The 25,753-nt window shown below is 42.6% G+C and overlaps 2 protein-coding genes across 2 annotated transcripts in view; one reads left to right on the top strand and one right to left on the bottom strand.

The window, feature by feature from the left end:
* Nucleotides 1-1,211: 1,211 nt before the first annotated feature.
* LOC143335862 (uncharacterized) lies at nucleotides 1,212-4,445 on the bottom strand. The gene is made up of 4 exons (XM_076755511.1): nucleotides 4,254-4,445; nucleotides 2,993-3,136; nucleotides 2,370-2,450; nucleotides 1,212-1,733 (listed from the first exon to the last, which is right to left on the bottom strand). The coding sequence occupies exons 1-4, from the start codon at nucleotides 4,429-4,431 to the stop codon at nucleotides 1,618-1,620; spliced, it is 519 nt and encodes a 172-aa protein (XP_076611626.1). The 5' UTR covers nucleotides 4,432-4,445; the 3' UTR covers nucleotides 1,212-1,617.
* A 4,958-nt stretch (nucleotides 4,446-9,403) lies between these two features.
* Nucleotides 9,404-25,753, top strand: part of vsnl1a (visinin-like 1a) — a 28,294-nt gene continuing 11,944 nt past the window's right edge. Inside the window, exons 1-2 of the mRNA XM_076756889.1 lie at nucleotides 9,404-9,838; nucleotides 16,569-16,735. Coding sequence (XP_076613004.1) covers nucleotides 16,574-16,735 — 162 coding nt within the window. The 5' untranslated portion in view covers nucleotides 9,404-9,838; nucleotides 16,569-16,573. The remainder of the gene's footprint in view (nucleotides 9,839-16,568; nucleotides 16,736-25,753) is intronic.

Raw genomic sequence — 25,753 nt, 5'->3', positions numbered from 1 at the left:
GTGCAGACAAGCTGTTATTGTTTCCCTCACCTCTACCCACGGGATCTGTCTCCAACATGCACTCCATGTTCCAGAAAACACAGCTGACTTAAGAATAAAAGCAAACCTATTTACTTCACATTTAGGGAGCTGTGGATGGCAGGTAAACAAACCCAAACAGCACTCTTGATACCATCGTTAGAACTTGAGCTGAGGTGTTACTTCCACTGCCTACAGCCTCTACAGGAAGTGCTGAGTCCATGTTAAAATCAATTCAGTATGTCTCTACTGGTTTCTATCTGGAAATCTCTTAAGCATTTAATGAGGTAAACTGCATTTCTATGACACGAGCAGCTTTTCAGCAACCGCTCTGATATAGCCAACAGTCTTATCAGGGTTAAAAGGTATGGAGGAATGAATTTGTTATCAGCTCATTACTATTTATTGTTATGTTGTGCTACAATGGCAGGAAGATACTGAAATTGTAATGTGTCCATCTGTTATGCTAGCAAACAGTGTATTTAGATGATCAAGTTGTTGAAAAAGAGTGCATGTAGTCATCAGATAAAAAGCATATCTTTAATCACTAAATTTTGCTGAGGAAATTATGCAGCAGGAAAAAATCAGCCCACAGCTGACAAAGAGCTGAGACAGACACAGACAGTATGTACCACCGCTTTACTTCAATGATGGAACAACATCAGAAAGGGAGGAAATGCTAAGTGCTTGTCTCAATAACAAAGATGGATCTATGCTTTGCCTAAAGGTAGAGTTATGTGTAGTACATACTTCACATGAAAAACACCTTTCATATGCAATTATATGATTTAATCCAATGGTGAACAGGACATTTTGAAATTCAACTTCAGCTAACCTCCCACAGAACTGCTCAAGGATACATTGCATACAGTACATGTGAACCCATTTAATGGTAAAAGCAGAACACAACAGTAAGAGAAGATACTCAGCTCATTTACTCGAACTGAAAACGCCCACACATAACAGGAACGAGTTGAGCGTGCTGTACAATACACCTACGGTCGAACATATAAGCGCCAATTGTATGCAACAAACCTGACTGAAAAGTACATGTATTTCATACAACACAATACTGTAGTTATATTACTATGTAGTTCTATTCATATATTACTATATAACTTCATATAAATATTAACTTAAAAGTAGTATGTAAGTAAAACCACCAAGACTGTATATAAATACAATAATCAGGCGAGAGAGAAAGAAAGAAAGGAATAGTAGGGAAAATATTTTTAAAACCAGAATATTTTTCCAGCAAGTCAAATGTGGGAGCAGGTTTGCTTTTATCAGCAATATCAGAGTGTCCTTGGGCAAGGCACTGACTACCCAGCTGCTGCAGCAGCAGGCTGTGATTATATGTAAACCCCCCGTGAGAGAATGGAAGTGAATGTGCACATGTGACATTTTGTGGATTCACTCTTCCCTGGGAGCAGTTAAAATATACAGGAACCAGAAGCACTCACAAAAACCAAGAAAGAGTAAAAGGACAAAACAACCATGAACAATACAGTGTAAGTCAGAAAATAAGACGGCAACAAAGATGGCTTTTACACGCTTCACTAACACTCACACACATCACCTGGACTGTATTTGTGATGTTCATTTGTAGGGATGGGGACGGTGTAGGTGTTTGGTCTTGGCTCTCTTTGAAAGTCCGACCCTGATTGGCCGTGTGCACGTTCTCAGAGGCTCCAGTCTCCTGGGCTGCTCCGGTCCTGCACACAAAAACACAAAAATATAACAGCACGGTATGCATCGCTCCTGCACGCCTGGCAGCCGGGAAGCCTTCTCTCTGCTCTGCACATGGGGTGTGTATTCGTTTCAGCCCACAGCCCCACAGATCATTCTGCTGTTTGTTTTCTGCTAATGGTTCCACAGAAGCCACAGTGAACAAAAGAATGGACATGCTGCCTTTCTTCATGCTTTCAGCATCTTTAAAAAGCTGACAAGATAAATATATTGATTCTCAGTGTGCCAAGAGAGAAGCAATGTTGTTAGACTGATTTTTTTCCCCTCAAACTGACAAGGTGAACACATTGCGTCTCCACGTAGGCAAGTTGTTAGACTGACTCTCCTCTTAAATATTCAGAGGCCGGCCCACTTGACTCCCAGGAGACACACTTGGATTCGTAATGCGGAGGAAGCCAGCATCCATACCATACTGCACCAGGCATGACAATATATACAGACATTAAAACCTTTCCAATGATTCAAATGGACCGCTGAGTGCCTTTTCTTTCTTTAATCTTGAAACAAGAATGACTCTTACCCAAAACGAACCCAGCATTTTATCAATAAAAAGGCTCAGGGGCCTTTCAGTCTTTTGTCTGCCATTACAATACAAAACTCACTGTGGCTCAGTTGTTCCAAGAATGGTCGACACACGAACGAGGGAGACCACATTTTCCTTGTCTGCTCCATCTCCTGGGGCTCTGAAAGAGACATATCGACAGTCAGTGAGCCAGGAGGGGCTGACTAGTTCAGCCTTATTCGCTGCTCTGTTTACTTTTAAACAACATTTTCGCATTTATGGTGGTATCGTTCCACTGTAGCTTCACGGAGGAGGGAAGTGAATATTTGAACATTCATGAGAGGAGACTCTGTCACTTTGAAAAGACCGATCAATAAGAATAATTGTATTTCTTCGCCGAATTCACCTTGCTGACCTTTTAAAGCCTCCAACACAAAACGCAACACTGTAAACAACACAATAAAAGAACAGTTAGCTCTAATTAAACTGTGTAATGTTTTTCAGACATGTCAGACATTTTAATTGTTGAAAACGTGGCTCCTGAAGAAAGTTTTCTGGTTAAGCAAACCATTATTTTACTCTAAATTTAGTTTCACCATTTGTCAGCACTGATTACCGGAGTAGTTCGTTGATCTTCTGTTGTTTTGTCCCTAGAGATAAAATTAAAGTTTTTCTTGCTGTCTTTTATTTTTTTTACATAAAACTACTACTAAAACTACAAACCTCTGTGTTTCTCTGGAGTGTATATGGATGTTTCCTGACAGAGGCGGGTGCCAAGGGGCACCTCCTGCTCGCCGTCACCGCTGCCAGAGGTACAAGACAGCATTCGATCACTTTCACACAGCCTGCGGTCTTCATCAGCATCACCTAAACAATAGAAATACGACACACACAGAGCAGTGATTGGTCTTTTGTATTTTTCTGGCATCATTGTTGGAACATAATCATGTTCTCAATAAAAATGATAAAACAACTGACAGCCCCCTCTTAAGCCTCATGGCCAGGTTTAATGTTAAACTATTCCATATTATACAAGGCTGAGTCCAGTGGTTCAGTCATCTAACTTTAGCTGACCAGTGCTTTGACACTGATACATTCAATCTAATTGCCCTGCTAGACTTTTCACTTCACTTAGGAAGTTTGAAGAAAATCCTACATTGACTGAATTTAAAATGTGATTCTTTTCTCAGCGGCATGTTGTAAAGATACAGTAGTTTACACAGCTCAGATGGTATGAAGAATAGTTTGACATTTGGGGAAAAACTCTTATTCACTTTATTGCCAAGAGTTAGCCGAGAAGATCAATACCACTGTCTTATGTGGTTGCTAAATGTGAGGCTACAACCAGCAGCAGATTAGTAGCGGTGACCCTGGAAGCAGGGGGAAACAATTAGCCTGGGTTCGACCACAGTGAAAAGAAATCAGCATGAAAGACCTCTTAAACTCACTAATTACTGTATTGTATCTTATTTCATTTGAACAGAAACTGAAGCGTGAAAACAGAAAGTTGTGGTCTTATAAGGGTTATTTGCTGGAAAATATCTAGGCCAGGCGCAGTCACTTCCTGGAGTCTTGTTGTGACCGTGAGGCTGCAAAGCAACCAGAGGAGAAAAGAAAGCGTATTTCCCAATATGACGAACAACCCTTTGCACAAGGAAAGTTGTGGAATGCTCCGAAAACACCTGTTTGGAACATTCTACAGGTAACACCCAACTTTTTTGGAATCAGAGTTGTAACTCAGTTTCATTATGTACTGCACTGCGAATTTCAACATGCACACAGAGATAGATATATATCGAAACCCTAACCCTAACACATCAGTTGGTCATAGGAACATTTCTAACGGTGCTTACTGCCGTATATGAATCTCATGTCTGCCATCGTTACAACGGGAACCACTCTTTTACCAGTAACATGAAGTCACTGGATGCACTAATGGATGTATAATGCACAGTAAAAGCGGAGTCGTATTGTTTGAAGTTACCTGATGGTGTATCGCTACTTCGTCCCTGTTCTGGGCTGCTGAGCTGTTTGCAGTTTAACGTGCCGTCCTTCGAGGCTTCAGTTACATCGCTACACTTCTCAGGTGACGATGCTCCACTGTTGCTCACAAAATAACTCACACTGATATCAAAATACAAGTTCAGCTCTTTCAAGACCATGTCAAATTGTTTTTTCATCTCAAACTTAGTGCTGTCGTTAACAACCCAGGCTGGACTGTTGCTCTCAGAGGACATAGGGGAGGACACTGACAGTGGGTTTAAGTCATCCTGGACGCACTCAGAGGAATTACGACTTGATTCACTGTTCGGCTGTTGCTCCGGCCGTCCGACATCTGCTGCTGGGAGAATGTTTGGGAGTTCATTACAAATATAATCACTACTCAAAAATCCATTTGCCATGTTCTCAGAGTGGCACTCGAATCTTTCCACTTCCTCCTCACCCTCACCCTCCTCCTCTTCTTCTTCTTCTGGTACCTCTTCATGCCTATTGCTCTCTGCCTCTGTTATAGAGTGGAAAAGTTGTTGATGAGGTGTTTCCAACAGCTGCCTGAGCAGGCTGGTAAGGAGAGGGCTGTTGCTCAGGACAGCATCATCGTCATCATCATCGTCAAGTGAGAGCTGGATCTTTTCGAAAGTGTCAAACCCTCCCAGCACACGGTCCCAGACAGTTAAGGCAGATGGCACTGGGGAAAATCTGTCACTACAGATTAAGGCAGTGGGGTTGTCAGCATTCTGTGTACGGGTTAATTCATGGGGACCTGGCACAACTGCATCACTTGTTGCAGGAAGAGTAAAAGCCAAAAGCTCATCTTTATTTCCAACCATGAATGTCTCAGCTTTGTGTTGGTAATCAGAGAAACAACTGAGTTCATTTCCTTGTTCATGTTGACTAATGAGTCTTAATTTGTTGCCACTTTTACTCACGTTGCCCTCTGTCCACTCACTGATACAGTCATCATCTGACACCTCAGTCATGTCTGCTTTCTGTTGATGTTGTTGCTGATGACTGTCCTCTGATGTCACTAATATTTCTGAGTTACCCTGCACATCAGTTTCTCCTCCAACACTTGCCACTTCTTTTCTTTTGTTTGTCCCTTCCATTATTGGAATTACAGCACTGTATAGGTGATCAGACAAACATCCAAGGTTATTTCCCAATTTCTCTTCAATGTGTATTAAGTTGTTGCCATGTGTACTTATTTCACCCTCTGACCAGTCACGGATGCAATCGCCAACTGACATTTTAGTTGCATCTTCTTTGTGTTTTTCATTTTGTTGTAGGCGTCTTTCCACTAAGTCCACTGAGTTTTCTGATTTCCCTTGTTCATCAGCTTGTATTTCTTCTTCAAAATTTGTTATTTCTTGTCTGGCAGTTTCAGTCTGTAAATATTCAACCTCTAGTGTCTTCAGGAGGTCAAGGCTGACAGGAAAACAGCTGGACTGATCCTGCTCTTTTAACTGATGTCCCACAGTATCGTGGCTTTCTTCTCTTCTATCCCCAGCTGGAGGACGCTTTGGACTGCTGCTGGGACTGGATTTCCCATGACAGCTGCCTTCATTGCTAGTCTTGTTGTGTGTTTCATTTGTGGTGATGGAACAAGCCTGTAGGTCTGTGTATGACTGACATAAGTCCTCTTTTTCATCTTTGCACTGCTGTGTTCTGCTTTGGTAATTAACCAGCCAAGTCTGGTCGTTAGCTGAAACCTCCTGTGATGGCCCGACGTCAGAACAGAGTGGAAGAGACATTTCCATCTCACAGACTTTTACTGATGGAGATAATTCTGCACCTGCAGAGCTCCCTGAGTTACAGCGTTTCTCTTCAGCCTCCCTGTCAGTTTCACTCCAGATTGCAGGGTCAATTACACTGAAAGGGCCTGTATCATTATCTCCTTCAGCAGGCTCTTGACTGATTCTTGCCGGCATTGGAGTCTCTGTTGTGTGATCAACCGTTTCACTTTGAGCTTCGGCTATCATCTTTCCAGCAGCATGCTCTCCTTTGGCCCCACAGAAGTCATCAGCTTCAAGACTCACAATTTCAATTGCAATGTTTCTAGCTAATACCACATCATAAGAAACAATTGATCCCTCAGCACATTCAGCCGCAGAAGGGATGGAGTCTTTGCTTCGGCCATTCTCATCAACTTGGCCTTTTGTTTCCCCATCACAGGCGGCAACATTTTTATTTTCACAAATTTGCAGTTCTAATATTTTTTCAACATTTTTTCCACCTTCTGCCAAGTTCACAGAGGGGTCCTCCTCTGGGTTTGAGTAGAATGTCATGGGACTGTAACCTTCTTCGTTTTCCTTGCTGAAAAGTGTGTTCTCACTAAATCCATGCTCGTCTCTCCTTTGACTACTCTCTTCAACTTCAGTAGCTTTGCTCCATGTATTAAAGAAGCCTGTGTCATGCAGCATGTTTTCATGAGTGTAATCAGACTGACATCTTACTTCTCCACTACTTGAACTATGCGTGAATGTATGGATGTGACTGACACTATTTAGCACCTGCCTCCCATCTTCATCATTTCCATCGGGAAGACTGTAACCACCAGGGGGCTCATCTTCAAGCGCTTCCCCCAGATGTCTGCAATCAGGATGACTGGACGTGTCAACTGCAGCTCTGGCATCTTCTGAAGTGTCAGACTCTGCTAATACCACACCTGCATCATCTACCGGGTATGAGCTGAGCTTGTCACTCTCAGTAACTGCTGACTGCTCATTTTTCACCAGAAGTAGGAAGCGTCTCTCTGCAGTGAGAAAACAGACTTTAGACGATCTTGTGTGAGCATCATAAGTGTGTGAAGAAGTTAACTTAGTAATAGGGTTGAGAATTAATTCAGTGTGTTGTTGCTCATGAGGCTTTTCATCTTCAATATCCCCACGTTCTGCAGTGCTCACTAGGACCACATTCTTCTGCCACGTACTTGTTGATGATGGAGAGCCAGTGGTTTTCCGAAATGCCAAAAGCTCTGGAGAGTAAGACCTGCTTTTCTCACTGTGGTTGACTGTCTTACAATCCGTTTTTGGTCGTTTCGGAGAGATTGGTGAACTAAGCTCTCTCTCAGTTTGTGGGCTGATATCTTCGTGTGAGATTTTATCCATTTTCAGCTGTCTACTACACCTAAAATAGAAACAGCTTGTGTGTGAACACTGCATCAGAAAGCCACACTGCTCAGATCAATAAGTGTCAGTCTATCAAAAAATGCAATCATGTCAAGAATGTTTCTAATGCATAGTTTATTTTTGGTAGATAGCATTTCTAGAAAAACCTTTTTCACATTAAAGAAAGACTTTTCAGACTGGAACACAGACTCACTGTAGTGATTCAAAATAGTTTTGTAAACCTCAGCCTGTACTATAGTCCACATTTCCATCTGTATTACCATAATAGTCCATATGCTCTGTTGTTGAATAGCCACAGTAACTCACCTTACACCAAACCTGCAGTTAAAAAACATGGAAGTAATCCCACAGCAAACCTCTGAAGAAAAGAGATGAGACAACAACAGTGAGTGGATTGAATTGTTACACAGTATAATGCTGATTCACTGCACAGAATGGTGGCACTACAGCACTGTAGCTACACTGTTGCTTCCCTTCTTTAACGCCTCAATGAGGAAGTGCTGTGCATCAATTTCTGACAATGCTAGCTTTGTTACAATGAACACAATAGGCCAAATTCACATTAGACATACTGCCTTGTCATAGCAGCAGAAGAACAGGTGTTACTAATAACATTAACAATCGCTCTGTTTTATTCAAGTGCCCCAGTAAGCCATGATAGTGTTACAGTGAGCCAGCATAAACAATACCTGAAACCAAAGCAACTAAACGGAATTCAGTCGTCATTTATTCTACCATTTACAACAGTGCTTTTCAAATTGTGACACTAAAGATCATCTGTAAAAAAGGCCTGTCTCACCCTCATGCTGTCTATAAGGATTAACCAAATGTTAGAAGGAAGAATTTAAGCACAAAAAGGTGCAGGCGCCAAACATGTGGTCTGACTGTCACCTATCTGGCACAGCACTCAGACACAGACATGTTTACATATGATGAAATCCTGCACTTTGTGCTTATAGTATGGGGATTCACAGAACTATATTTGAATATCAAGCACTCTACAATATAACATTACAAATATAACACACCAAATAATATCATGACATTGCAGCTGTCATATCTGCTTTGAGGCAGACAGGATTCAAATCACCAGATGAAACACTGATATTTCTACAAACACAGAAGTTATCCCTCTGTATTTTATGTATGACACAATTCATCTATGGCGATCTCTTAGTCACATAAAAAGATCTTATTTTAAATGTTGATGCTGTATGTGGACTGATTTGTGTCATCCATGTCACTGTAACCATCTTATGCCTCTTTGAACAAAGGTTTGCCAGAAAGAAAAAATGCACAGAAGCTAATTGCTGCTGTTAGCATTATTTTGTGCATGACAGTTTTGGCCAGTGAGCTAAGAGTACACATGGCTTAACAAAAACTAGTTAGCTCCTTTTTCAGAAACACTTGAATTGACTGTTTGAACTAGTTTTCATAACTAAACCCCACTCAATAACACTATGTTAAAAATAACTGACTTTTTGTCAGCTATTTGTAAACCTTAAATGGCTAATGTTAGCAAAGTCAGCTAGCTAGCTTATTGAGCAGTCTTTACCATATCCTACTTTTGGCCATTGACACGGACATTAGGTAACATTTTAAGATAGTAATAACTTCACTTCTTTATCCATCTATTGGTTACTCCCAAGCTACTCACCTTCTTAATTAGTTTAACATGGCTGGCATACCTGGCATAAGAGCTTGGGTAAGTTACTTTCCTTTTTCCGGTTGCATCCTGTGTGGCGCGAATTTTCGCGCGTGCTGGTAGCTTTAGTTTAGCTAGCTAGCTAACATACATTGTGTGGCTTTGCCTCCCAATTTTATCAGATTACAAATGCTGATGTTGTCGTGTTTCTAGCGCTGAAAGTCACAGCAAGGCCAGCTGGGGAGTAGCTGGACTTATTAATGTCAACTATGAAAACTCCTGTTTGCTTGTCATTTCTTGCTGCCTGTACTTTATTCTTCACAGCATCATCCTGCAATAGCAAACCACACAGCCTGAGCAAGAGAGGCAGAGACGCACCGCTCTCTCTCCTTGTCTTTCTCTCATTATCTGTCTCCCTCTCCCCCCAGTCTCTCTCTCTCTCTCTCTCTCTCTCTCTCTCTCTCTCTCTCTCTCTCTCTCTCTCTCTCTCTCTCTCTCTGTCAGTATCTGTCTCCTCCTCTCAGCTCATCAGCAGCAGTGTATGTTCAGCAGCATCACCCCGCGGACCCGCACCGCTCACCGCTCACTTTTGGTTGATGCCGACTTTTCTCCCGCAAAAAAACTCAATAAAAGCAGCAGAGAATAAATTGAAACGCACGCCAGAAATCTAAAGCTCGCGGCTCGACAGAAGAGCAGCTTCAGACGTTTGATTCGCCTCTTTTCCGTCCTCGCAGGGTTTTTTTTTTTGACCACCTCAGACATCAGACCGGACTTCTCCCGTTGACTCCACACTGTAAGGTAGGATGGATGCTCTGTGCCATTTGTTGAAGGGTTCGTAGTGTGCATGGAGATAAATAATTTTACATACTGACCTGCATGATGCAACCTGGTGGTGCGTCATCCTTTTGCTTGCACAAGACTAATTATGGATTTATTGGCTTCCATATTAATGAGGCGCAAACTACAATAATGAGACATATCATTTGTCAGTATTGGCTGCACAGCTGCTTCATCAATGCCTGATGCTATTGGCACGTTTTGCACGCAAACCCGCGACTTGTCAGCTTTAGAAAGATATGGTTGTGCCTTGCTTGGGTTTACGCTGACTGCCCACACACACACACATACACGCACGAGGCTTTCGATTCAACAACAAAAGTGTAAAGACAGACAAATCAGCATCGGCCGCGGCTGGTTCACGCCGTCTCCCTGATCAATGCAAACTGTGTGAATTTCGTCGATTACAATTAGGACTTCTGCGTGGGATGTCTGCGCCTGGCACGACATGGCACGATGTGGTGTGATGTCCTGGTGTAATTTGGCTCTGGTGCTGATGTTGTATGGGTGTGTGAGTGTGTGCGCGTGCAGGAGGAAGGTGGGGGTGTGGTGGGTCTCCTTAACCCACATTATCCTCACTCACCATGAGGCTACTTTTGCAAATCAGTGCAGACATGACCACATCTCATCTAGCTGTGCTTCATGCTTATTATATCCCTACCTCTCCTGCACACACACATGCACACACATTTAAAGGCAATAATAATCAAACCCTTAAAGTGCATGGCTTGTATCTAATGTTACCCCTCCTGGCTGGGGCTCTGCCTGACTCTCAAGGTCATCCCCCTGTTGGCAAATGATGGTAAAGGGACAGAGTTATGTAATAGCCTCCTGCCTGGCTCAGAGGCAGGTCTGCTGCTTGTTAAAGGACTGTAAAATTACTCATTTGACAATAGATCTGTGTGTCCGCCCACACCTGTCTGTTGATGTGTAAGTACAGCTATGCTTTTCTGTTTTTTTTTTTTTTTTGGTTTTTTTTGGCTTTGACGATGCCCCGGTGGACTACAAGACAAAGGGGCTATGACTCAGGTTTGGAGTCAGCATGGTGCTCTGCTCTGCATTGCACTGCAGACTGACCCAGAGTGTGTTGTCCCACACTCGATCCCTCTCGGTCTCCCTTCTAAAATAAAGCTGACATTTGCTGATTATGCATCATGCTGTCTGTTTTTTTTTTGTTTTTTTTTCCTGTAGATGTGAGTAACGGGTGAAATACTTTACCATGCATAAAATGAAGCACTAACAGGGAAGTGGGGTGTGTTCAGTGTTTTGTGCTAACAAGCGTGTCATGCCTCTGCATCCGTCTCAAATCACACCCTGATTACACTCACATCACTCTCCTCGCGATTACCATTTTTTTTTACTGTAACTTATGCCTCTTTCCTTTGGTCATCTTTTTCTGACGATGCACTTTTCCCCCGTTGCTCTGTGAGCGTGAGCTGGAGAATGTGGAAGGAATCGTCATTATCACATTTGTAGACTACTGAGCGCTTGCTGAGCGGAGAGATTTCTCTCAGTTATCTAACATTTAAAAATAGTTTTCATTCTAGTCCTAATTTATTGTAGTACAAGGTTGAGGGTGAACATCAGCACAGTGAAAGGATGACAGGGCTCTTACACCGCTCTGAAAAATCCTGTGTAAGTACATGGAGAGCAATGAAAACCTGGAGTCCAGTACGTGTGCACACACTTGGCCAATGGGGCCGATTCTAATTCTGATTCTGAAAAATGACAGTGAGTGAGTGGAGACGTTGATGTGAGGGCAAAAAGTATGGAAGACAAATGTGACCATGAATTCCTGGCATGTGGCAAAATGGTGTGGTGTGTGGTGGTGTTTTCTTATGGCCAAACTGACCATCAGATCTGTGAAAACAGGCACGAGGCGAAGGTCTTTGAAAAGTATATTTAAAAAATGTGGAGGAAGATGATGTTTTGAAATTGCTCCAACACACCATGTTGCCACTTGCGTCACTTTAAAGGTTGTGCAGTTGCGGGTTTTATATAAAGCGGTCTGCGGGGGATGTGTGATTTATTTAAGTGTTGCCTTTTTGGACGCCGTGAATTAAACGCTCAAGATTATTTCTCAGAGTAAACATTATTACATCTTATTATATAAACTTTTTACTGACATTCTAATAATGCGTTGTGATGTAAAGCTGGGCTACCGGCAACACGCTGACACAATACAGATGCAGATTCAGCTGTGCTGCTTGTTGCATGAATGAAGGATGACAGATTATGAGTAACACTTGCATTATGATGCAGAGTGTAAGCACACTGTGAACACATTAGAAGTGAATGAACATTTAGCGCCACATCAGAAGTTTGTATCTTTCATCCAAAACGTATTCATTCCTCAGAGGTTTTCTATGTTGCGTGTGGTGCAGCATCAGATATGCTAACAGTCTGCTCACCATATGCTTTTAATGCCTTGAAATGCAGCACTTAGGCTTAATTCTTAATGACTTATGGGATACAACATTCTATAAGCAAATGTAACAGGCGTACAATCTTAAGCACATGGTGCCCACACTTGCATTTATGACTGGTGGGAGGTAAGTTATATATGCTGTAAGCATGAACACATGTATTCACTTACATACTGAGCATACATGCTGTAGAAATATGCATGTGATGTATTTACTTTCTAGAAGTGCCACACACACTCTCCCGCACACACATCTATAGTGACATAATGCCGAGGCTCTCATGCGTCTTGTGCTCGCGTCTCTCCGGGGACACATCTGTCTCCTGCTGCAGCTGCCATCTTCAGGCTCAGCGCATCGTGTCTGACAGCCTGTGTATTGTAACAGAAAAGTGTTCACAACTTGCTGTCGGAGTGCACTGCCTCCTCGGCTTCACTGCAGCACTGACAGACTTTTGCATGTAAGCGGGGACGTTTCCTCATAGCTAACACGTAAGAAGAGGCTGGTGTTCAGTTGTCGTGTTCAGACAGTGCTGTTTAACCCATAACCACATGTCAGTAGTGATTGCTGCAGATGTTATCTTCTAAAATACAGTGTGTGTGCGTAGTCTTTTGCCTTTAAGGGAGCAGCTGAAGGGTGGGGTTCAGTAGCATTTACTGAATCTGAATTGGATTCAAATCGCTTACCAGTAACATCAGCATTCTGTCGTAGGCAGAGCAGATGGTCACTGTGAGCCAGACAGCAGCTTCTACACAGACTCTGCAGAACAGCCCACATTAACTTTCCCGCTAAAGTCTGCTTATTATCTAACCTACAAACATGAATGCACGTCTCTTCCTGCACCTTAGCTTGTTGAACCAGCACCAAACTTACATTCACCATCAGCACATTAAACAGCATGTAAACAAACCTATGTTTACATGCTGGTCCGGTCCAGTTTGATGCTTTAGTTTGCTCTTTAATACCACTAACAACATGCTGTCTGCATGTGATTACTTTGCCTCTTGGTCCTTACAGTGTAACACAGGCTTTCTGGCAGCCTGTCAGCTGCTGTCAATCAAACACAGACAGGAACACACCCTTCCAGCCAGCCACCCTTCCTTTATTAGGGAAGGATGTTCTAACAAACGATTGCATTGTGGGAAATGTTGGCTCAAGTGTTTTTGGATACTAAGGGCTAAAAGCAGAATATCTCTGCCTCTGCTGCTTTGATTCTTTTTTAAATCTGTTCATGGATGTGCAGTGCTAATGACAACAAAAAAAGAAACTCAAATTAGAAACACGTATGTTTGGCAGTGTTTTGGTCCGATGTGGTAGTATCAGTTTCATATATCAAAGATATATGAAAAGATAAAGATATAAAGATACGAGTAGGACTGCTGCATGTTTGTCTTATGGAGGAAAAATAGCTGTTCAGCAAAGGGGCTTTAACTCACAGTGGGCTGATCCACTGCTGACAAATGATTGTCGTCACTTTTCAAGATCTCAGAATACATATTTAGTTGATTTTCACATTGAAACTGAAGTTGAAGGATCACAGGGTCAGTTATGAATCACAAAAAGAAAAAGAAAAAAACAGAAGCAGCTGAATGCTCTGATCGACCGGCGGGTCACATTAATTCAAGGCTGTTTCTTCTGAAAAGCGCCCGTTTGAGAGATTTTTATCTGAACGCTTCTGTGTGCTCAGACTGCATAATCTGTGTCATAACTAGCACAGAGAGCACTACCTCCTCACTCACAGATCACCGTAATACAATGGCCTAGTCCAGGCCTTCAAATGGAGGGGAAGCTCAGTGGGATGTTACTGTGCTGTGGTCATCGGTCACATGTCTCTCTCCATCCCTCGCTCCTTCAGTCGGCCTGTCTCTCTGTCATTTTTTGGGTTGTGGAAGTGTGGATTCTCATCTCCACCTGTTGCATTGTTACAGTGATTCAATTAAACATTCTGTTTATCTAATTAACGAACTTCATGTCCTGCTGCCATAGGGACACTGTAGCCTTTGTGATACCTGCAGTGATTTAATTTGTAATAAATGCATTTGTAGTATTGTCCATTTAATTTACAGGCAGTGTGGAAGCTCGATTAGTCATAATCTGAATTTTCAGTTTTGCACATCGTGAATCCTCAGTCTCTTGGTGAACTTGCATCATGCTGAGCTTGGCTGAACACATTTTTCAAAATTGGATTTCAGGCCAGAGTGTATCTATCTTCCTTAGACAAATGGTCACCAAATTGCAGTGCAGGGACAGACAGGGACTGAGGTGCTCAGGAAGGTTCTAAGGGGTCTCTGTCAAATGAGGAATTGTTTATTTTCCTTTTTTTTTTCTCAGTTCACTAAGAATAACTTTTCTGATCGATGTGTCTCTCTTGCCACGTTTCTCCCTCTCCATCAACAATGTCAACAACCAAATTAGATCAACTAACCAAGCCGCGGTCTACACACACACACACACACACACACACACACACACACACACACACACACACGCACACACACACACTTCAATCCTCCATTTCACAACTCTGTCAAATAATTCGACCCCTGTGTATACTGGGGCCTGTATGAAAGAAGACATGCACACCTCTCTGTCATAATAAAAAATACAAACCCTTCTCCCTGCCCAATTCAATCCAGATAAAGGCTAAAACAAATTATTCTGCCGAGAGTCACAAAAGATTGATGCCACTCTCACGTCTCTACATTAAATATCGAGGTATTGCCAGCAGCCAGTTAGCTCAGCCCTCTGTCAAACCACCAATTGTTGTTTCTACACTCTGGTTTTTTATTGTTGGGCAGAGCCAGGCTAGCTGTTTCCCCCTGTTTCCAGTCTTAATGCTAAGCTAACATAAATATATTTATTTATTTTGATGTCACACCTTACCCTTCGGTGAACTATTGACTTATTTCACTTCAGTATGAACATAAACTTGCTGTGCCTCCCTTAACAAAATCTATCGCAGATGACCTTTCCACTGTATTTTTAGGGTGTAGTTACGCCGTTGAACTGTAAATAATGTAGTTGCGAGCAGGGACCATTTGGAAATCTGCCTTGGTGGTGTGTTCAACACAATCTGGCATGTAGGGTGTGACAGTTGGCTGCTGAGATGCAGTACTTTCCCGAGCTGTGTTGTGACACAGTCAAGCCCTGAAAATGAACAACCAGAAAACATGAACACTATGAAAAAAGTAAGTCATTTCTTACAGTAAAAAGGTTGGTGTTTGTCAGCCAACATCAGAGCTGAAGAGGGATAAAGGCAGCAAAGTGATGCGAGCTTCCACTCACTGCATTGTTGGTTTTCACAGCATATTGAAATATACGGAAGCCAGCAGAAACCTGGAAAGTACAAAATCCATCTCAAAAGCCATGGCGTGCTTTTAAGAAATGGTCACTTTGAAGACTCACGCTTAAATGGAACTTTGCAAAAACCAGGACAGCATAGCACGCCTCAGTGTACAGCGTACTGTATATGACTGCAGCACCTCTTGGATGCTTGCCTGAGCCTCCTTTCCTCACCACTGGGCACTGCGAGACAGACTGGCACCACACACACTGATGCTGCCTCGTATCTCTCTTGGTCTTTTCGAGCTAAGGAGGTCTAATAAAACATCTCAGCAGAGAGTAGAAATGTTCCAAAACTCTAACCATCTTTTGCAGATTATGATAATTATGGGTTGGTTAATGGACTAATCAAGGCCATAAAGTGGCAGCATCGGCGCTGTGCAGATGCATCCGCAGAGGCAGCTGTGTGCAAACTGCTCCAGTGGAGAAATGAAGGGACATTAAGCACCAAAACACACTTGAGTTTCTCTGGAAAGTCACAGTAGACCAACTACTTTAAGATGTCATTATTACCCTCTTCAAATTCCAAAGAGTTTCAGAGAGATGCTCGCCACGTGGATAGTAAACAGCTAAAAACCTTTTGAAAAAATAACATTTTAATAGGCTGAAGCTAAAAGAAAAAGTCGTTTATGGAGAAAGCAGGGTTTTACTGATTCAACAGGGTGTGATGAAACCCTACAATGAATGTGATCATTCCACACAGTTTATCATCGCAAAGAAAAAGGTTGGTTTGTTCTGTAGAAATCTCTGTTTTCAGCCTCGATAAATCACCTCAAACACCCTTCAGACCTACAGGTTCATAACATGTTCTCTGTATAGGGCATTTCTTTGTGTTCTTTATTAAGTGAAAGGAGTTTAATTTGTGTGTGTGTGTGTGTGTGTGTGTGTGCGTGTGTGTGTGTGTGTGTGTGTGTGTCTTTTTGCAGGCAAAATGGGGAAACAGAACAGCAAGCTGACCCCTGAAGTGATGGAGGATCTGGTGAAGAACACAGAGTTTAACGAACATGAGCTGAAGCAGTGGTACAAGGGTTTCCTGAAGGACTGCCCCACCGGCCGCCTCAACCTGGAGGAGTTCCAGCAGCTCTATGTCAAGGTGAGACTCCACTGACTCACTTTCAGTTGATGGATGTCACACATACGACACATACTGTGTGCTTCAGCACTCACAAACACAGAACCACAGCACACGGAGCACATGCCTCTGAGTCGATCCGACCGGAGTTCGATAAATGTTTAACAGCTCACAATGGGGTTGAATAGGTTATAGTAGAGGAAAAATATTGCAGTATGAATAAAATAAAGCAGAGTGTAGTTTGAAAGAACAGAGCCAAGTTTGTTGGAGTTCAGCAGAGGAGAGCAGGAGAAAGTGGCCCCAGAGCAGAAAAGATTAGTTGCACAGAATGCTGCTGAATTCATTATGCTAACATTATATTAAGATATTCTGATGGAGGCTGGATCAATATCCTGCTGAAAGCTCAATTTTTTGTATTGTATTCATGACAAGTGAATGGTTTTTTTATCAAGATGTTCTAAAAACATCTACAGAAATGTGCATAAGGGAGCTCACTAACAGAGTAGAGTAATAGTCACAATGGTAGTAACACTTTAAGTCGTGGAATTACGAGCATTTGATGCAACAGGAGCATTAGTAACAGTATCGTAGCATCACTAGCAGAGGCATAGTGTAAATTATTAGCTGTCTAATCATATTTAAAAGATCAACACAATGCATTGTCAGTGGGTTTTACTACACATGATATTAACAGGGTTGCTTTGTGGTCACATGAACACATTCTGAATCACCGCAAAACCACTGAGGGAAAGTGCTTTCCCATTATAAACCCTGCAAGATTTTAGCAGGCACCCTGCCATGTTCCCATTCGCCGCTCCTGTATCTGGGCAGAAAACCAACAGACGGGCCGATATCTGAGGCGCTCAGATGATTATCTTCTCATGTTAATATGTAGCCTAACGTATCTCATTACATCTGACAGAGGAGTGTAAATTTATTCCATGATTAATTCATTTAGTCTTATGAAACAGAACACATTCATAGAAACACTGAGCTCATAATGAGAGAGAAATTTGTGATCAAATAACACAGTAAGTGGCTATAAATGGTATACTTCAACAAATATTCACCATTAAAATGAGTGCTATTACAGCTATAACTGATACAGCTGCCCGCTGCTAATACAAAAATGGATTGAGGGGTTTCCCGCCTCAAAACGAGCCGTGCATGTCCCTGCTTTGCTGTTACATCAGGCTTCTTGTGTCCTCTTTTACTGAATTCTTTAACTTCCTAAGAGTTTTCATGTAGAGAGCTGCTCGTATTAGAAGAGGCCTTAATCTTTTATCACTGGTGCCAGAACAAGCCTCACATCCAGAGGGGGCTGCTGTTACATAAGACGGGTCTAGGCACTGAGGTTATGGGTGCACTTCCTCTAAATGCCATCAGAGCTCAAACATCAGCTGAGACCAGGAGAGAAAGTTAAAAAAAAAAAAAAAAAAAAAAGGGAAACCATCAGATGTAAGTGAAGATATGGCTGCCAGGTTTAAAAAAAAAAAAAAAAATCAGAGCAAAGCACATCTGTCACCACCGGGAATGCCGTTTTTCCATTTGGACCAATTTGTCCCATTAAAACCGACTGAAAAGCATTAAAAATCCTTTTAAAATTGAACTACAAAAATAACCTGGTCTCCCGGGAGAGTTGAGAGAGAGTTGGCAGCTCTGACGGAGGGATAGAAACACAAAAAAATGGGATGGAATATCCCTTAAAATCTCTTTATGGCACAATACGACGGCTCACAAGCAACAGTGGCAGGAAATCTGCAGCCGCACAAAGGGGGCAACACAGCTCAGATCTAAAGGGGTCTTGTAGGCTTCTGGGTAAATCCTATTATTGATGCATCCTATTGTGTTTCTAGGCAACAGTGTATCAGTGATAAGGCTTTATTTAAATCCAGAGGGCTGATAAGTGGAAAAACGGTCTGCTGTGACCTCACATTAACGGGACAGATTGTTCCTGTGAAGAGTGACTCTGCATGTGTGTCTGGAAATGTGTGTGTGTGTGTGCGTGTGTGTGTGGTGCGGGGGTCATATGTTTAGTGGGAGGGAGAGTGAGACAGTACAGTGTGTTTTTGCGTCGGTTGAAAGCGAGAAACAGAGACGGGCAGAGATGAGAAAAGTAAGCAAGTGAAGCAAAGTGTGTATACATTATTTATTAGTCATTAGCTCCAGTGGAGTCATAAGAAATGTACGGGAATATGTGTGTGAGTGTGTGCGTGTGTGTGTGTCCTCGCTGAGCATGCATGCATGAGATAGACTGGCTTCGACTTACACCTGTGCACCCAGATCTTTATTTCCGTGCACTTCTGAGCTCGTCCCCGCTCCGTTCAGATCTCCCCACATTCACACAGATCTGCACCTGCACCTGTGACAACTGCCGAGAAGCCCCCTCCCCAACCAGCAGCAGCAGCAGCAGCAGCAGGACGCTAAATGCAGTGTTACCTCCACTCGGCTGCCTGCCAGGACTTAATGTACTGTTTAGGTTGGAAGTTGACTCTCCGCTCTCTCGTGTCTTCTTTCTTTTTTCCCTTCTGTGCTCTGTCTCGCACTCCTTTAATTCCCAGTGCCTTCGTGGAGGTAATCATCTTTTCAACTGAGAAAAGGAAAGGCGGGGTAGAAAAAAGTGATAAGGAATGAAAGAACGGGAAGAGAGAAAGAAAGAAAGGGAGAGAAAGCAGGTGGAGCATGTCGGCTGGAAATAATAGCTGTGCGTATCTCAGGGCAGTCTGTGATATTCATAGTTGATGCTGTGGTGGAGCAGAGAGTCTGCAGTATCTCTGTGTGCACCTAAGCTGTATTGTCACTCCTCACGGTTCCATTCAATCAGAACTGGAGGAACATGAATTACTCTGCATATCATTATAAAAGAGCTCATTAAAATTAATGAATCTCAGTTCTTTCAAATGGTCAGATTGATTATAGTTTAAGAATCCATCCTGATCAGTTGCTGGGCTCAGAAGTACGGCTAAACGGACGTAGAAAGTGTGAAATCAGAAGTAATTTAAACAGTTTCCAGGAGATAATAACACAAAACGATATAGCTTATTTAAATGCATATTTAGCATTTAAGTAATTAGTAATCTCTCAGTGTGGTGATGAGGCTGAATAGATAGATTTAGCTTTCTCTGAGTAGGAATGGATTAGGCCAGTTTTCAAATTTTCTCCCAATTGACTGACTGATTAATGGACTAATTGCTTTGGCACCAATGTGTAATGTGAAGAAACTGCATCTCCACTGACACGGAGCTGAGCTTTTCCGCTCTCCGTGTTCATTTTACTTTACCGAGGTTAGAATAAGAAGACGTTCAATCACTTCACACTCTCAGCACCCACCTGCACGTTTAGCGTGATCACGCCTTGTCTGTCTTGTTTTTCATTTTCCGACCAAAGTGTCACCGTTCATAAATCCTGGTCAAACTACGGCGGATCATTAAAGTGACCTCCTGCAGGTTTTTTTTTCTTCCCAGTGGCTTTTTCGCTCTTAGCAGCATTGCCGATGCCAGACAGCGATGTAAAAATGGAAGAGAGGCCTCCGTGACAATTCACACTCAAGCGCTTGCATGCCACAGCGTGTGAAATTTCTCATCCCTGACACGCCAGCCGCTGTGGGAGCCATTTGTAACAGGATAACGACACTCCCTGAGATGTTAAGGTGATAGATTTTGTCACTCTGGTTTTTTTTTCTTTTCTCGCGCTTGATGCACGCAGAGACAGCAGCCACAAAGAGATATCCACAAACACACATGCATACATTTTACAGCGATCCATACGGAACAGGAAGACACAGCTATAGCTGAAACCCTGTTGCATATGCTGTGTGTCTGCCTATGCAGCATGTTAGGGTGCTGGTTGACAGCAACATGAAGTGAGCATCAGTATTGTTGGTCCCCTGCCAGCTGGTGTTCTGTTGATGTTATGTGATGAGATACGGTGCCAGTATAATGGACTTCATTATGGTTTGGAATAGAGAGCAACTCTCTTCTGCTCATATCGCTCTGTTGTTGTTTCTATAGAGAACACCTGCACGGAAATACAGGAAACAACAAAGAGACGCCAGTTTGATATTTCAGCTTTGTATTTTGAGCTTGTTGCTGCAGGTTAGAACGGTGCAACAGTGTTTGAGAAATTGGATTTTGTTGCTTTGTAGAATTCAGTTATGGCAGTTTAGCAGCCTCGTACATGAGGTTGGGAAAAATCTGACATTTGGAAATGAGAAATATGAACACTGAACTCCTGGTTTGTCGCTTTAGATGAGAAGCGATATGAAGGGGAGAGAGGGCTTTGTTGTAGATTGGATACATTGTTTTGATGCTGGCCCACACAAACACACACACACACACACACACAGACTCACACACACTCTGCACACCCGTTAACAGCAAGAGCCTTGAGGCCACGCAAGCGAGACGCAACAGAGCGGAATCCATCCATACAGTACATCTACATTCAGGTCAGCATCTGTGTGTGTGTGTGTGTGTGTGTGTGTGTGTGTGTGTGCCACTGACCATTCAGCAGTGCTGGCTGTGAGAGTCCCCGTCGCCTCCCCAGGCAGACAGACAGACAGACAGACAGACAGCTCGCCGGGCAGAATGATAGGAAGGTAAATGAAGCGACAGACGGACACTGACATCATCTGGCCAACAGCCTGTTTCTGTGAGGAAACATATGTCGCCTGATCACAGGAGACAAAAGACCCACAGAAGAGATGGAGACGCAGCGTTAGATTGACAGGGAAGATCAGCTGTGAAAGAACACCTTTTTCCAGGAGGAGTTATTTGGAAAATCCTAATACTTTGGATGGGTGAGACGAACAGTAAAGCTGATATAGAGACAGACTTACAGATTGACTCCCATACAACCAGAGTTTAGACAACAGGCAATATGGCTGAAATCAATATCACCATAATGATATTTAATATTTTCACGAAACTTAAACAAAACATAATCCAGCTGTCTTCCACTGTTATTCACTACATCAGGCCGGCACTTGATATTTGAGGGTTGCATTACAGATTATGAAGGCTGCAGAGGAACATTGTGATTTATGAAACCGAGTTATGCACGTCACCAAGATACACACATTTTACTGTTGAAAAACACAAACTGCGACACTGTTTTTGGCTGTTTCTCAGCTCCAATTTTAGCTTCGTATGCAACAATATATACAGTATATAGACAGAACTTTGTGAAACAATACAACAATACCATAATATAGTCACGGAATAATGGGTGTTCTGCTATATTCTAAATATACAAGGCTAGGTGGAGAAAAGCTTTAAAGATTTAAAGGCGTGGATCACAAAGTCATGAGAGGAGGTTTCCATCTACAATACTGACTTGATGCTTCATTACTATTAGCGGTACACAATTGGAAAAACTCAAGCTCATTTTGATCCATATTTGTAGGCCTCTCTGCATCACACCAGCCATGATACAAAAAAGTCTATAGACGCTAATAATTCCAACAATTAAAAGCTTCAACTGGATAAACATTGAAAAAATTCATGTGGTGTACCTTCACACCAGAAAGTGGCGACCCTACAGGGCTGCTGGTGGTGCACCGCAAAGCTTGCATGTAGCCCTCATCATAATATTGCATAACATATCCCTCTCCCTCTTCTCTCTCTATATGTTCCTCTTCCTCTTTCTGAGCTGCTCTCTCATCCCTCGCACACTTTCTCCCTCGCTTTACCCTTTTCCTCTCTCTCCTCCCTTCCTCTGTCTCCAAGTGGGCTTGTGGCTGCCATACACCAAAAATAGCCTTTGTCATCTCGGAAGCTCTCACGCCATTCTCCATCGCTGTCACAACACAGGCACACACTCAGAGAAACTCTGTGTATGGGGTTTAACAGCATGAAACAGTTTGTGCTCACTTGAAAAGGCTTCTTTTTATGAGCTGCACTCTGCTCAAATACAGACTCTTTGTTTAGAGCTCAGAAAATTTGACTAACACGAATGGTAATGATAAACTCTGGACAAAATGACTCACTCGTTATCATAGTGAGTCCTTTACGATGTTTGGAAAGCGCAGAGGGAGGGGAATCTGACACTGAATTAGCAGACTGTAATTTTCACAAAGACAAACACTGTTTTTTCCACCGCAAATTTTTTCTCCAGTCTTTCAGAACAGAAAATTGGTGTTAATTGCTGAGAGTGTGTGTCAGTGTTTGCAGACGAGATGCATCCGAAATGAGCTGTAATGGAGACAACTGACACATAAGTACACTCAGGGAGGCAGAGAGGAAGACACATGGATGCACAAGAGGCAGAGAGAGGGAAACAAGATGGTCGGATTTATAAGAATGAATTGCTTTTGACCTGCCAGCCTCTCTCTGGCCTCTTTGCAGCATCTCACGTGGAACCTTCAAGATTGAGCTGTGTATAGCCATTAGCACATCCTCTCTAACAGTAAATCTGTTATGATGGTTGAATGGTGAAGGCCAAAGGCCACAGAGCTATTAGTCTCAGCGTGCACGTTTAAAATCCTGTAGCAGTAAGAATGACCTTCATCTGTTTAAAGAGGGTTCAAGCCGCCACATCAGCAAACATCCACCCATCAGGAAGACACCGAATTCCTATCAGGCTGACTCCTGACCTGCATGTGGAGGCAGACCAACAAGGAGAGAATAGCCGGAATAACTAGAATAGCTGGAATATGATTACTAAATTTTTCCCATTTCTGTTTGAAAGATGATGACAAATAAGTAGTATATTCTTGGCGACGCAAGCTACATAATCATTCAAAACAGGATAAGGTGTATAGTGATACCTTAATTATGTTGGCATATACTGTAGTGGCAGTTAAGAGTACATTCTGCCAGTATCTCAGTGTGGATTTAAATATGCACTCAAGGTCAAGTCAGGTCATCTTTTGTTGAAGTACTCTGTAAATAAAATGGGCCTTGTTAATCAGTGGAGTGGCCCTCCTCTTCCCAGCTTGTAGTGCTTTGGAGTAGAGCATTATTAGGTTAGGAGCCTGGCTTCCCCTTTCTTTCTTTCTGCCCTGCTCTCCTTATCTTTTTTGTCTCATTTTTACTCTCAGTCTTTCCTTGTAATCATTCTTATTTGTTGTTGTCAGCTCATGTTTTGTCTATTGTCTCTCTGTCTTTCTGGCTAGCCAAGAGTTTGTTGTATTTTTAATCAGTAGCCCAAGATATTAACTGCTGAAGGGGCAGTTTGGCATTTTGGGGAATACACTTATAGGCCTTCTTGCCAAGAGTTTGTAAAAAAATAGAAACAGGGGAAAGCAGCTAGCCTGGCTCTCTCCAAAGCTGATATTAATTTACCGCTAAATATTAGAAATTAACAAGTTAAATTTTGTTTGTTTAAACTGCACACAAACGTGTACAAATGTAAACTACGAGGATTTACCCTTTTTTTTTGGCCAACCAGCGACTTCCAGAAACTCCAATTAAGGTTAAAGAAATTAAATATAACTTATTAATTAGTAAAATCTAGAGGTGCTGCACGGCAGATTTCATAAACTTTAGACAGAGCCAGGCTAGCTGCTTCCTCCCTACTTCAAGGAAAAGAGAAACCCTCTGCAGGCAAACTCACTCACCAGAGTGGGCAAAGTGTTGGCACCTGTGAGAAGTGGATAGAGAGAAAGGGTGGTGCTGTTCACCTTAATGCTACACTGCACAATAAACACAGCGCACTGCTCATTACTTACAGCGGTGTGTTTGTGTTTGTTATGCAGGTACTCTCAAATTAGGTCCAAGCGCCATGAGAATACGACTCAATCTATGCGTATTTGCATTGACCTCAGGGTTAGAGTTCTGCATTAAATTTAGATCCTCGACTTTAATAAATGGACTCAAATATGAGGGAGATGATATAAACCCTGTAGACATCTTGCGGGTGTTTTAGCTCTCTGTAAGTCGCATAGAAATAATGCTGAGGCAGCGGGGAGGACAAACACATGAAGACTTAGAAGCACGAGGTTTCTTTCCTTCGCATGCACACACATTCAGATTTGATTGAGCAGCCATGAGTGATCAATGAGGCTGAGGAAGAACAACCGAGGAGGTTCGAGGAGTCATGTGAATGGAGGCACAATATAAACAATGAACCTCACTGCAGACATGTGGAGAGAATGGGAAAGGAAGAGGTTTTGTGTTGCTCACTTTTCCCTTTTTTCCCTCGCCCCTTTCTTCTTCTTCTTCTTCCCTTCCTCTCTGGTGCCGTCTTTTGGCCCGGCTGCGGCTTGCAGGCCGATTATGCGCTTTTTAAAAGGTGGCTTCAAACTGCACAAGCTGCTGTGGATTTATCTTGCCAAGCACTTTAGAGACGAGCCATTCTGGACACACCGCTGGCAAGTGAAGATAAAGCGAGCACGTCCTCACTTTTTCTCTGATATTCTGCCTCGCTTTGAATTGCGTCACAAGGAGGAGAGGGTAGCCCCCAGGTCTACCTGCCAAACCTGGCAGTGAGTCACGCTCTGCTTCCTGCCCTGCCTGGCTGCTTTTCTGTATCTGATTTAGATCAGAGTCAGTATCAAAAAGGCAGAAAAATGGCACTGGTGGACGGCGCTGAACATGACATTTTAATGTGCTTCTTTTATGTGATAAATAACTTTTTTTAAGGATATTTCAGCACCATCATGGATAGTCACTGGTCTGGCTTATTGATATGTTGCTGATTGGGATGCTGCTATGTATGTATTTTGATGTATTTACCTCTCATTGCAGCCCTCCCCCGCTCTCCCTCCTCTTGTCATTCTTTCCCCAATGCCAATACCTATTCTCCTCACCATCCCCTGAGGCATGATATACATTTCCACACTCAATAGTGCCATCTGCTGTTGTGCTGTCATTTACACTCCTAATGCAGAGTTAGTGCTGCCAGATGGGTGTTTTGTAACCACAGATAAACCAGGGTCAGAGACAGGTCTGCTGCAAATTCCTCTTAAATCACAAGCTTAATGACAGTGTGCAGTCCAGGAATCAGGCTGATTCCTGGACTGCACTCAATCATACATAATAGACAGCAGAATGGAGGTCTTGCCAACCATTCATAATATATTCTTTTAGGCAATCTGTT

The sequence above is a fragment of the Chaetodon auriga genome, chromosome 18 (assembly GCF_051107435.1).
Source record: "Chaetodon auriga isolate fChaAug3 chromosome 18, fChaAug3.hap1, whole genome shotgun sequence".
Taxonomy (NCBI): Eukaryota; Metazoa; Chordata; class Actinopteri; order Chaetodontiformes; family Chaetodontidae; genus Chaetodon; species Chaetodon auriga.
Note: the sequence above shows the minus strand (reverse complement) of the source record. Positions and strands in the feature narration are given on the sequence as shown.

Excerpts from the sequence above, each read along its gene's own strand:
- LOC143335862 (XM_076755511.1), bottom strand. The coding sequence starts at position 4,431 with ATGGTCTTGAAAGAGCTGAACTTGTATTTTGATATCAGTGTGAGTTAT. Across the intron at positions 2,451-2,992 it reads CACTCCAGAGAAACACAGAG|AGCCCCAGGAGATGGAGCAG; the intron begins GTTTGTAGTTTT and ends TGTCTCTTTCAG. Across the intron at positions 1,734-2,369 it reads CTTGGAACAACTGAGCCACA|GACCGGAGCAGCCCAGGAGA; the intron begins GTGAGTTTTGTA and ends TTTTGTGTGCAG.